The sequence below is a fragment of the Convolutriloba macropyga genome, chromosome 7 (assembly GCF_964194025.1).
Source record: "Convolutriloba macropyga chromosome 7, txConMacr16.3, whole genome shotgun sequence".
NCBI lineage: Eukaryota > Metazoa > Xenacoelomorpha > Acoela > Convolutidae > Convolutriloba > Convolutriloba macropyga.
Genome location: NC_134474.1, coordinates 14,640,085 through 14,653,429, shown reverse-complemented (window position 1 = coordinate 14,653,429; position 13,345 = coordinate 14,640,085). Strand labels below are relative to the sequence as shown.

The 13,345-nt window shown below is 36.0% G+C and overlaps 1 protein-coding gene across 1 annotated transcript in view; it reads right to left on the bottom strand.

Moving 5' to 3' along the window:
• Positions 1 to 152: 152 nt before the first annotated feature.
• Positions 153 to 13,345, bottom strand: part of LOC142342627 (uncharacterized) — a 33,588-nt gene continuing 20,395 nt past the window's right edge. Inside the window, exons 10-14 of the mRNA XM_075394048.1 lie at positions 7,282 to 7,399; positions 5,639 to 5,770; positions 5,102 to 5,336; positions 4,496 to 4,717; positions 153 to 842 (exon numbers count right to left, since the gene is read on the bottom strand). Of these exons, the coding sequence (XP_075250163.1) occupies positions 640 to 842; positions 4,496 to 4,717; positions 5,102 to 5,336; positions 5,639 to 5,770; positions 7,282 to 7,399 (910 nt within the window). The 3' untranslated portion in view covers positions 153 to 639. The remainder of the gene's footprint in view (positions 843 to 4,495; positions 4,718 to 5,101; positions 5,337 to 5,638; positions 5,771 to 7,281; positions 7,400 to 13,345) is intronic.

The following is a 13,345-nucleotide window of genomic DNA, read 5'->3' as shown; positions in this document are numbered from 1 at the left end:
GATAACGCATTTTCCTTCCGCATAAGCATCGATTGTCTGTACAATGAAGCAAGGCTCACATATTCCATACTCGATTACATAGTTATTTGAAACACTTAGCGGTATAGTAGAACTAAACTCACAAAAGTGGAGGCAACAAGAAAGTCAAAAAGTAGCATTTTAAAACATAAATTGAAATTTATTGTGATAGCGTTAATAAAATCGGCTGTAAATAGTTCCTCTAAAATCAATCATCACAAGTATAATGTCAGACACAAACGAGACAAATTGTTACTTTCTACACTAAAGCAAAATATCAATCAACAATTAACTTCAAAACACAAACCTTATCAGAGTAAAAATTAATACATCGAAGTCATACATTGCACTATTTGAACACAAACTCAATAAAATCAGCATAGGAAAAATCAAAATATGAAACTTTACATCTCACCAAACTATTTGATTGAATTTTAAAGTTTTGACATACTTGAAAACAAGGCTTTTCATTTAGTTCATGAAACTTTCGAAATATTGCTTTTAGCAATTTGGCTCTTGTTACAGAAAATCCAGCCCTATATTAACCATAATAGCTTGTAATTTCATTTTTCTTTAACCAAAAATGGTCTCTATGTATCAATGATTTCTGCCTTTGACAAGTTATTCTTGGATGAATGATATAGAGTCATTGGGCTTTGCGTTAATCACAGGTGCCCAAATGGCTGTGCTTCGTCTCTGCATGTATCTGGGTTTCATTGCATTAAATAGACTGGGTAGATCCACTTCCTGCTGAAATTTGAACCTATGACGTCTGATCCGCTTCACCATTTTCTGTCGCTTTATTTCGCGGAACGTGCTCTTGTCTGAAACATGGCAAATACGCACATCAAAAACTGCTTTAGTCAACAAGCTGCAACATGTCAAAAAATGGATCTACACTACATCAGTCAAAGGTTTCGAATTTACGAAACGTTCGTAATAATTGCTTTTGTAAGAATTGAGCACAGCAAGGTACATGTTACCGTGAAGCATTATAGTCATCTTGTCCGAAAACTAATGTTAGATTAGGCAGAACAGCCTCTGGTATCATATTCATTAGAAGTGAGAAGCAAACTGTCACTGATAAGTTCAGCTGCTGGAAACCGTGAATGAGGACAACTTAGATCACGCAAAACACATGCAGTCGAGGGTGAAACATGTCAAGCAAAAATTTATATGAAAATTCTGACGACTACTATACTTCCAAATATTTTGCTCCAGAGCAACTGACAAGTTTCAAGCCTTAACTTTCCAGCTGAACAGCCATAAACTAATACCTTTCAATAAAACTCACGGATTTCGCAGGACTGCAGATTAAAAACCTCAATGCAATAGGATAACAATGCCAGTAGTGTGTCGGACGCATAGAATGTTAAACCGGTAGTTGACACCACGAAAAAATATGGAAAGGTGTGTATTGAAAAACAGTTTTAAGAAATAATTAAATCATACAAAAGACTTAATTTGTACTTAAATAATAGTGGCCCGAATTAGAAAATGACTGCTAAACAAACTTGCGTTCAATAGACTATATAGAGCAATACAGTTTGACGTTTTAGCGCAATCTACCAATATTCAAAAAAATCACACAAAATGGGGTTGTTGAAAAAGCATGAACACAAACCAACAAACCAATTTACATCGGACAAATTGATTTCGATTGACAGGCCGGATGACTTATTTCAGAGGTGGCTGTACACAAGATAAAATTTGTCGCATGCGAACAAAACCAATAGCAAAAGCAAATTTTTGTTCATACACTGACTTCCCACTCAATTTTAAAATTAGTGTGAAAAAAATGTCACATCATACAAACACTCTCATTTTCTTAGCTCCACTTAAAGTTTCAGCGTGACCAAAATCATTTCTCCAATGTGATATCAAAAACCATTAAAATAATTGAGCAGATCTTAAAAGTCGGCAGAAATCCTGAGTTGAATCTCAGTAGAACATAATGAACGTCCTGCTTAACTATATTAATTACTTTAAACATAGCTGACAAACGTCGGGCGAATTTCTCTCAAACGACCGGCGAGCGGCTGGCTTCGTCAGTAGCTAACCAGGGGCGTGAGATGCGCGCAGTGGGGGTGCAACGAGGGGGGGCTGTGTTGTGGAGGGAGGGGGGGGGAGGGGGGCAAATGTGGGGGCGGTGAGGGGTCGGGGCCTCTAAGGCCTGATCAATGTGCAGGGTTGGGGATTGTGGGCGTGAAGTGAGGGGGTCTAATGCTGAGAGAGAGGGACTGTTGTGGGGGGGGGGGTCAACCTCTGAGAACCGTCCTTCACAACATAAGTATAAGTCTCCAAAACAGTTTCTGTGAAAGGCATACTTGGAGACTAGTGAGCTGGAAGACTCTAAGAGCACTTAATGCCCGCTTGGCGGTACCTGCTGATCCCGTTTTGAGGACGAAAACACTAACGAACTTTGATAACCTAATTCTCAATTACTTAATGACGGGGCTTTATCGGTTTATCGCGTCCCTTTTGATTTTGATCTTTTGACTTGACAGAATTCACCACATTGCGTAATTGAATGCGTGAAGGGATTTAAAATCCATTCAGTTGAAACATTGAGAGAAGTCAGAAGTCAAACGTGAAAATCGTGACAGATGTAAAACGAAAAACGTGACCAAAAGGGGTAAAGCAAATAAAAAGAGCGCCTAAATAATAGCCGTTCAGAGGCTGACGGCGGATATTAAACAACAAAAACAGCAGATAACCGACTACCGTCAGGCGAATTGATCTCAAACGACAAGCGAGCGGCTGGCTTCGTCAGAAGCTAGCAACGGATTAGTGGGGCTAGCTTTAGCTTATTTGAAGGGGCGTGAGTGTCATCGGGGGGGGGGGGGGGGGGCTGATGGGGTCAACAGCGGCGAAGGGCAACGGTGGGGGTCTTTGGCTTCACGGGGGCCTTACGCCCTGAACGATGTGCAGGGGTCTGGATAAATAGGGGATGACTGAGGGGGCTGATGTGGGGGAGGGGGGTTTAGCTCTAAGAACTTCCCTTCACACCATAAGTATAAGTCTCTAAAACAGGATCTGGGAATCGCATACTCGAAGACCAGTGACCTGAAAGGCTCTAAGAGCACTTAATGCCCGCTGGGTGCTAGCTGTTTATCCCATTTTTGAGGACAAATTATCAAATGGGTCAGACAAATATTTGTTCAAGCGAAAATCGCCAGGACTAATATAATTGCTAAACTTCGTTTGAGAGCAATTAATCAGTAATTACTTTTTCATATAATACAACGCTGAAAATCGACAGGACTAATATAATTGCTAAACTTCGTTTGAGAGCAATTAATCAGTGATTACTTTTTTATATAATACAACACGACAGAAACTTTTTTGTGCGAAAGAAAACATCAAGCTGCTCACAGAGCAATAGGTAAGCCTTGCCGGGCTCATAAAAGTTTACGTTACGAAATTGACAGTAAAAAGTTTTAAAAGTTTAACCACTAGTCTACAAACGCGTTGTTACTCAATCGCTAACAATCACTTGTTTAAGCAACAAGCTTCATTTCAGAATGAGAGCAATTGAAATCACTCAAAATGAATTGAAGTTTAGAAAATTCACTTGAGAAGTCGCAGATTGTTCTAGAACTTAAGCGCAAGATTGATCAAGCGGAAAAATTGCATAAAAAAGACCAACACGTTTACAAAAATTGCTTCAAACTTCGTTCGAGAGCAATGTATAAATGCCATCTATCAAACGCTCTAATAACTTTGATAATCTAAAGCACATTGACTTAGTGATCGGGCTTTATCGGTTAATCTCGTTTCTTGTGATTTTGAATGGTTTACCCTATTCACTATATTGCTCAATTCAATTAGTGAAAAAATTTGAAAATCATTCAGTTGAAATAGTGAGAGGTAAGTCGGTAGTCGCCTGAGAAAAACATAATCAGAAGGTAAAACTATTAGAAAAAAGGAGCGCGCCCAAATAATAACCTTTGAGAGACAGATGACGTCAGCTATTATAAAACACGATTTATTACAATTACACAAATCTCAAAATGCTTAAAATTATTATTATAGTCTATTCAAACAACTAAACAAAAAACATCTCCATTTCAATTCCTACTTCAAAATTGATTCCAATAAAACTGATTGAAAAAATTCTCCGTTTCCTTTTCGAGTCGTAGAAAGACAGCACCACAATAATTCAAGTTTTTTGATTTGAGAAAAAAAGACAAAGCACCAATACAATTTAATTATTGAATTGTAAAAAGGGCCGCTATAATAGCCGACTGAGATGAGGGCGACTATTAAAAAGAGAAAAAAAGCAACAGGACCCAAATAACGACTGCACTTCGTTTTTTACACAAGCAATCATTTATTTGGTCACAAGCACTGGTCATTTATTTCAAAATAAAGGTAGAAAAAAACCTGAATATTCAAAGCTCATATCTTAGGCAAATATCTGACGAGAGCAGCCATTACCTAATATTCACTTATACGATCAACTTTAAAGTCTTACGTTTTGCCCATCTAGGCACAGGGTGTTTAGGTTGCTCTTCGTCATCCGTTTCAACTTCATCGTCAGAGTTTTCGGGTACCAACTCCGCAAATCTGGTGTACATATGCTTCGCTCTAGGCATCGGAAGGCGTTTCACGGGCTGGATTGGAATTCGACGGTGGTGATCCGCGTTTGTAGACGATTGGAGTGATTTTGGATTCGCAATACTTGCTTGTTGGACTCCTGTAATATAGGCCATACCGTTGACTTATTTTACTTCCTCAAATTTCACTACTTGAAATTTAAAGCACATTCATGAATAAGGTTAAAAGAATTATCGAAACGCCGGTTCCGGATTAATTATGCAAAAACTCCGAAAATGAAGTCCACATTGTGAGGGCAAGAAGTGTTGAAATGGTCTGCAATAGCTTTTAAACATTAAAAAACTCACTAGTGAATAGCAATCAACCAGTGTGTGTAAATCAAAGGTAAACCTCCAAGCCCATATAACATAATCACCGAGACACTATTGCAAGATCATTTGACCTTCATATAAATTGTCTCAGGTCGCGCATTCAAATTTTCCTCTAGTACTCCTGGCGTGAAAGACTTTTTGGAGTAACATACCTAGGTTGCCAACTTGATTTGCAGGCAACGGTCCAGCCGAACTGTTACTGTTCAATTTGTGTCCCGGGTTGCTTTTGAAATTGGAGGCCGTGGTCTGTTTGTTGTTGCTATTGCTACTACTAATACTGGACGTTGGTGGGTTCGCCAATGCGGAAGGTAGAGGTGGTTTGGCTTTCGAGGTCGTCTGCTGCGGATTAGTTGAAGATGACGCAATGTTCGCCATATTCTGTTTGGCCTGTAATATAATGTATTTAAATTATTTACAGTGTGTTGGTTAACCGACCAATTGATTTCACTCCATTAATTCCATGAAAGCAATCAGATATGAGACTAAATAGACCAAAACTATCAAGAGCCTGAATCAAGAGGAGACAGATTACAGGCCACCGCGATTGTTTAAAAGATCTAACATTTAACTCTCACAAGTACTGAACAACCCCTTCAACCTACAACAAAGAAAAAACCATTTTCAATTATCGCCACAATTTTTAGCTGCAACTGAATTGGGAAAATGGGTGAGTGTTTCGACTATAATACCTTAAGAGCCCTCTCCTCATTCTGGCGTTTCTTCTCCAGCATCTCCTGTTTCTTCCTCTCTTCCAGCTGCTTCAGTCTCTCTTGTTGCTTCTTCTGTTTCTCCTCCAGTGCCAATTTCTTCATCTCTAGCTCCTACAAAACATGAAAGGAATCGATATTTCATCAAAACTATATAAGAATGAACAGTATTCACACAGTAAACTTTCAAATCATTCATTTTTTTGCTTTAATTTATTTGTTAGGCAATTGGGGTTTGCAAATACGCCTCTAAAATTAGCAAAATTGACGTAATTTCGTATCATTTATCAAAGCATGTTTGAGCAAGCGAATCGGTTTCATTTCAGTGACATCTCAAACATTGCAGCCAAATTGCTAGAGCATAAGTTTGTTTATATTATTTTAATCATTTCTAATTATAAACATAGCTGGCAGATTGCCAGAAAATAGCCGCAATAGATTCGTAGATCGACAGTCTAAAAAACAGTAAAAAAGACAGACTAAAAAATTCGTCTTTTCATTGAAGGCTGATCTGTTATATTTTGATTAAAAATCTGTATAAGTTATTGCTGCCTCTATTAGCTGATCTCAAATAACCTTCATTTAGAGTGACACACACCCACTTGACCTTATCTCTTTGAATTAAAGTAAATAAAAGTCAATTTCAAAGTGAGGAAGTCATTTTTGAGAGTGAGGTAAGTCGAGTGTGACCAAAAATTTAATCACGCGAATGAGCAAAAAAACTCGCTCCACTTAGAGCGAAAAATGACGTCACGAATGCAATTCAGTTGAAATTGCATGAACGAATGAACAAAAAGTGGCTGTGACGTCATATGATCGTAACAAAAATCATGACGACGAAATAAAAAACATAGCAGGACAAGTCCTGACGTACAATTCAAAGAATTTTCATTGACTAAACAGAGAAACTAGACCTAGAATGGACTATGAGTGAATTGAGAAAACCATTTTTAAAAAAATCAGAACAAAAAAATAAGAAATAAACAGAAAATCAGTGTCAAAATGCCACATGTGAACAAAAAAACCACTAGCGATAAATGAAAGTTTAATTCAAACAAAAAACTAGGCCTACAATGAGCTGTGAATGGGTTGGGAAAACCATTTAGAAAAAAATCCGACCCAAAAAATCGAAAAAATAGTTAACATCAGAGTGAAATTGCCGCATGTGAACAAAAAACCACTACCGAGAAACCGAATTTTTGTTCAAACACCGTTTTCTCACTCTATTTTAAAATTAGAGCGAAAAAATTTCACGCCGCAAAACCACTCGCTTTTTCGCTCCATTTCCTGTTTCGGCGTGACCAAAATCACTACTCCAATTTGACTTCAAAAATCATGAAAATGTGTGAACAGATCTTTAAAAAAAAGACAGCGCCCCAATACAATTCAAATTCTTTGAATTGTAAAAAAACCAAGAGAAGGCCAATAATAGCCCCAGCTATCGCTGTGCGGCTATTAAACACATGGCGATGTCTAGAATGCTGGACAATCAATGATAGGACGCTCAGAAAATGACACCGTTCTAGACTCACAGGTATTTCTTACAAGGGGTACATAACGTACTAGGGCGGGGGTGTACAAACGGAAAAGATCCTAATTTGCATAATAACTCGATAACCACTTACTCGTTCCTTGCTCAAGGCATCCAACTTCTGTTTTTTCAGGCCTTTACCCAAATCAGGGTTCCAGAATGATGATACATTTGACACAATGTTTGAGCGTGGCTGACTGCCATGCGCAGACCTAAAACAATTATAGTATTCGTCATACTCACAGAAATAACGATACCTTTCACTGATACAATACATTATTACACAATGAAGCAAATGAATAGTATCGTTTTGAGAGTAGAATGCTATCGCAAAATGGTTTTCCGCGTTTTTTGAGAAAAATTTGGGTTAACCTGGAAATTTTAGAAAAAAAAACACTATCTTTCATGAATAGCAAGAAAAAACTTAAAGATTCGCAAGCGTGCTTGACAAGCTCTCAAGGCTCATTTCTGAACATAAGGAAGTGGTATTCCTGAATAACGACATCTTATTGACTGACCAGACTTATTAGCATCAAACATAAACCGACTAACGTCGGAAAAATTGCTCTTGAATGACAGGCGGCGCAACTTAATTCAGGGACTGTAGCCTAAATAAAGTTTTTATGGGTGCAAAAACATAAGCGAAGGTAGATTTTGGACCCCTAACTCCTAAGCCCAATTCGGTAACCTCGCTGGAGGTATTAACCACTCGGCTATCAGGCCTTGTCATCTACGCTCTAGCAATCGGTTTTGTTTGAACAGCAAATTTTATTTCGAAGTGAGAGCAATTGAAACCACTCAAAATTAAAAAGTGCATGCGAAAATCACTTACGAAGTCAAAGATTATTCTAGTAGAAAAGCGCAAAACAGTCAAGTTCTCAAAACGCAATGAAGAAATCTTCACAACGCTTCCTGATAGAATGAAATCAGCTAAACTTTTTTTCACGAAAAATGTCAATTAAAACCCAGCAAAATTACGCAAGTTTAGGAAGTAAAAAGTAATCATGCAGCTGAATCAAGCTAAAAATTTTATAGCAAACATATAGTTTCTCATAACTTATAGCGCACAACTTCTTATTACTCTCCTGTTGAATTTCTACAATTTTACGTGCTAACAATGTAATTCAATTTCAATAACTGCTCTCTCAAATATTTGCGAGATTGTTTCCCTACTGCATGCATTACTACTAAAAGAGTACGTATTTCTTTGTGTTTGCCGAGATTTCAGCACAAAAAATGCTTTAAATCTCATGTTTTAAAATCAAAAACAGTGTCTTCCTTTAAAATTACGTGTACACGGTTTTCTCTCAAAAAGTTGTGTTTGTAAAATTCTTATTCTCTAATCTTTTTTTCATAACTTTTGAAAATGTATTATTATTTATTAATGACCCCAGTAAAAGACTTTCACCACTGAAAAGTACGTCTCTTCAGTTACTTTACAGAAATATTTTCCAGCGATAACTTTAGAGTATGATCAAAATATCTGCATCATTACTGAAAGCGATCCAGATATGCAATCAAGATTCGCAGGTCTGAGTTAACCGAATTGTCTCTCTTAAGTGGTAGTCGACGGTTGACAATTATTTTTTGTGCCATTAGAGTCACTGTTGTGATTCCAATTTGAAATCTAATCCTGTTTTCAGTATAATTAGAAAATGTACAACATAGCCGTCAGATTGCCGGAATAGCTGCGAAATAGACTTGCGTGCCGTAAAATACAGATGGAAAAAGATACAGAAGTGAGTTGATAATAGTTATCGCCGCCGCCTATAAAACTTACAAGTTTATTTCAAAGGAGGTTGTTTTTGGGAGCAAAAAAAATTTCCCTGTCGCGTCTCGAACCGGCGGTCTCCGGATTAACAGCCAATCGCCTTAACCACTCGGCTGTCGGACCATACAATCTGTTTTCTTACAATCAACTTTGTTTTAGGAACAGATTCTGTTTCTGAATAACCACAAATTAGGTCACGCAGAAAGCGTGAAATCAAGCGCGAAAAAGCCATTTAAGCAGTGACGAGACAGAATGTTCTAGAACAAATGTAAAACGAAAATGAAGCGTCAGACGACGAAACAAAAAAACATAGCCGGAAGAATTCCGGAAGCGACTCGAATCGTCAAAACTTCACTAAAAAACCGTTATTGAAGCGGAAGTCACTACCTTTTGTATTAAACCATTAACTCACTACCTCTCCAGGTCTGCTCTAAAAATTGGTGAAACTTGAACCACTGTCACCAAGAGAAACAAAATGCAGCAAAATTTTAAATTATTGAAAACGTTTGGCAACGTTAAAAAATCCGAAATAATTAAGGTGGTCAAAAACTTGATAGTCTGAAAAAGCTGACAAGGTTATCAACTGCCCTCAAACAATTCATGATTCTAATCTGAAAAAGATCGCGAAAGCAAACGGGAGATAATAATCTTAGAAACTAAGTTCTAAGTTTGAACCAAGTTTAAAATCTTTTCAGAAAAGAAACCTCAAAATTAAGAATCAGAAAACACCAACAATTACAATTCTAATCACTGCAATTAAGACAAAAAATAACACACACCTGATCCTTGTTGTACATGTGCTAGACAACATGATTTCAAACTAAATCAAAAATAAAATTGATCATAGAAAAGACATAAGTAGAAGAATATTCAAAGGCAAAAAATCGGTTAAAATATTACCCAGGCCGGAAGAAAGCTGCAGTAAATAGTCATAAGTGGAAATTTTGCAAAGGGCTTGCTGTCAAACGCACAGTACTGCCTTATGTTGAATGAAATCAATTGCAAACCAAAGAAATGACGAAAATCTAACAAAAAGCCGAAATCATTCATTTTTTACTACTGACAAAATCAATATACCAAAAATAAATGTAGGTGCCAGGACAAAGCTACAAAGATACTAACTAGAATGTCAAGAAAATCGGCACAAGGTAAGGAACACTGTACCAAAAAGACATTCTTAATTTTTGAAAGTTAAAAATCAATTTCAAAAAATCAAGAAAAACGAATACATTTCATTGTTCAGCATTCAAGACATAGAAAAGATAACTAGTCATCCGATACAAAGATCTATCCTCCTGAAGAGAATAAAAAATAGGAAAAAGCAGAATTCACAAAAACGAAACATTGAAACATTTTGCAAAAAAATGGTCAAAGAACTATTAAGTTAATACTGCATTTATGAAAAAGTTTTAACTGTTTTTCCAAAACTTAACGCCAAGAAATGATTGAATTTTCATTGAAACGAAATTAAAGTCCCAAATGTTGCTCAAAAAAACTATTTCTAGCAATTACAACCAAAATACAAACAAAAAACTGACGAAAATCGGAAAAAACCACCAAAATCGGATTAGCATGTGTACAATTTTATGAAACAAAATTACATTGAGGTAGAAAGAGGAGTTGAGTATATAAATTATCAGAGAGAAGTTGCCATATGAACTGATTTTTGACAAGAAGACGGTTAAAAGACCCAAAAATGAAAAAAAATTATTAGAAAAAAGCCAAAAATTAACTAAAAAATCAAGAAATATGCTCCAATTTTCAATTTGAAACGCATTTTTAGGCTCTGCAAAACACTGTGGCATCAATTTCCGAGGTTGAAATTTCAATATAGAATCGAATAAAGGTTATTTCTACAAGAAAAAAATTAAAAGCAAAAAAATTGGGCCACTTAGACGAAAAAACGGCTAAAAACGGTTATTTATATGTGCAATTCGATCAAAAACTACTTTTCAAAGTCAAAAAGTCGGTCACTAAACGCAGCGCATGATCAAAAAACTTCTCTCGCTTAGCGAAAATCTGTTCACCAAGACAGCTTTTCTCACTTTCGCTTTTAGGTCAAAATGCCGCGTGAACAAATCTACTTCCTGTAAAAAAAAACATAGCCGGAAGAATTCCGGAAGCGACTCGAAGCACCAAAACTTCACAAAAGGCTGAAGCCATTACCTTTTGTATTAAACAATTAACTCATTACCTCCGCGGGTCTGATCTAAAAATTGGTGAAATTTAAGGCACTGTCACCAAGAGAAAGAAAATGCAGCAAAATTTTATTATTGAAAACGTTTGGTAACGTTAAAAAAGTCTGAAATTTTTAGGATGGTCAAAAAACTGATAGCCTGAACAAAGCTGACAGGGCCGTCAATTGCCCTCAGATAATTAATGATTCTAATGAAAAAGATCGCGAAAGCAAACGGCAGATAAAAACTTTTCAAAAAAGACAGGAAAGTCAAAATTATTCAAAAAAGAGTGCTCAAACTTAAGAATCAGAGAACCACTACAATTAGATTTCTAATCACGGCAATTAAGACAAAAATAATACATGATTCTTCTTTGTTGTATATATGCTAGACAACATGATTTCATACTAATTCAAAAATTAAATTAATCATAGAAAAACAAAAGCAACAGAATAATATTCAAAGACAAACAATCGTCTAAAAACAATACCAAGCCCGGAAGAAAATTGCAATGAATAGTATTAAGTCGAAATGTTTGAAAAGACTTTCTAGCAAACTCCCAGTACTGCCTTAGTTTGAATTAAATCAATTGCAAACCAAAGAAACCAAGATCTAAGAAAAAGCTGAAATCATTAATAGCCAATCGCCTTAACCACTCGGCTGTCGGACCATACAATCTGTCTTCTTACAATCAACTTTGTTTTAGGAACAGATTCTGTTTCTGAATAACCACAAATTAGGTCACGCAGAAAGCGTGAAATCAAGCGCGAAAAAGCCATTTAAGCAGTGACGAGACAGAATGTTCTAGAACAAATGTAAAACGAAAATGAAGCGTCAGACGACGAAACAAAAAAACATAGCCGGAAGAATTCCGGAAGCGACTCGAATCGTCAAAACTTCACTAAAAAACCGTTATTGAAGCGGAAGTCACTACCTTTTGTATTAAACCATTAACTCACTACCTCTCCAGGTCTGCTCTAAAAATTGGTGAAACTTGAACCACTGTCACCAAGAGAAACAAAATGCAGCAAAATTTTAAATTATTGAAAACGTTTGGCAACGTTAAAAAATCCGAAATAATTAAGGTGGTCAAAAACTTGATAGTCTGAAAAAGCTGACAAGGTTATCAACTGCCCTCAAACAATTCATGATTCTAATCTGAAAAAGATCGCGAAAGCAAACGGGAGATAATAATCTTAGAAACTAAGTTCTAAGTTTGAACCAAGTTTAAAATCTTTTCAGAAAAGAAACCTCAAAATTAAGAATCAGAAAACACCAACAATTACAATTCTAATCACTGCAATTAAGACAAAAAATAACACACACCTGATCCTTGTTGTACATGTGCTAGACAACATGATTTCAAACTAAATCAAAAATAAAATTGATCATAGAAAAGACATAAGTAGAAGAATATTCAAAGGCAAAAAATCGGTTAAAATATTACCCAGGCCGGAAGAAAGCTGCAGTAAATAGTCATAAGTGGAAATTTTGCAAAGGGCTTGCTGTCAAACGCACAGTACTGCCTTATGTTGAATGAAATCAATTGCAAACCAAAGAAATGACGAAAATCTAACAAAAAGCCGAAATCATTCATTTTTTACTACTGACAAAATCAATATACCAAAAATAAATGTAGGTGCCAGGACAAAGCTACAAAGATACTAACTAGAATGTCAAGAAAATCGGCACAAGGTAAGGAACACTGTACCAAAAAGACATTCTTAATTTTTGAAAGTTAAAAATCAATTTCAAAAAATCAAGAAAAACGAATACATTTCATTGTTCAGCATTCAAGACATAGAAAAGATAACTAGTCATCCGATACAAACCTCTATCCTCCTGAAGAGAATAAAAAATAGGAAAAAGCAGAATTCACAAAAACGAAACAATGAAACATTTTGCAAAAAAATGGTCAAAGAACTATTAAGTTAATACTGCATTTATGAAAAAGTTTTAACTGTTTTTCCAAAACTTAACGCCAAGAAATGATTGAATTTTCATTGAAACGAAATTAAAGTCCCAAATGTTGCTCAAAAAAACTATTTCTAGCAATTACAACCAAAATACAAACAAAAAAACTGACGAAAATCGGAAAAAACTACCAAAATCGGATTAGCATGTGTACAATTTTATGAAACAAAATTACATTGAGGTAGAAAGAGGAGTTGAGTATATAAATTATCAGAGAGAAGTTGCCATATGAACTG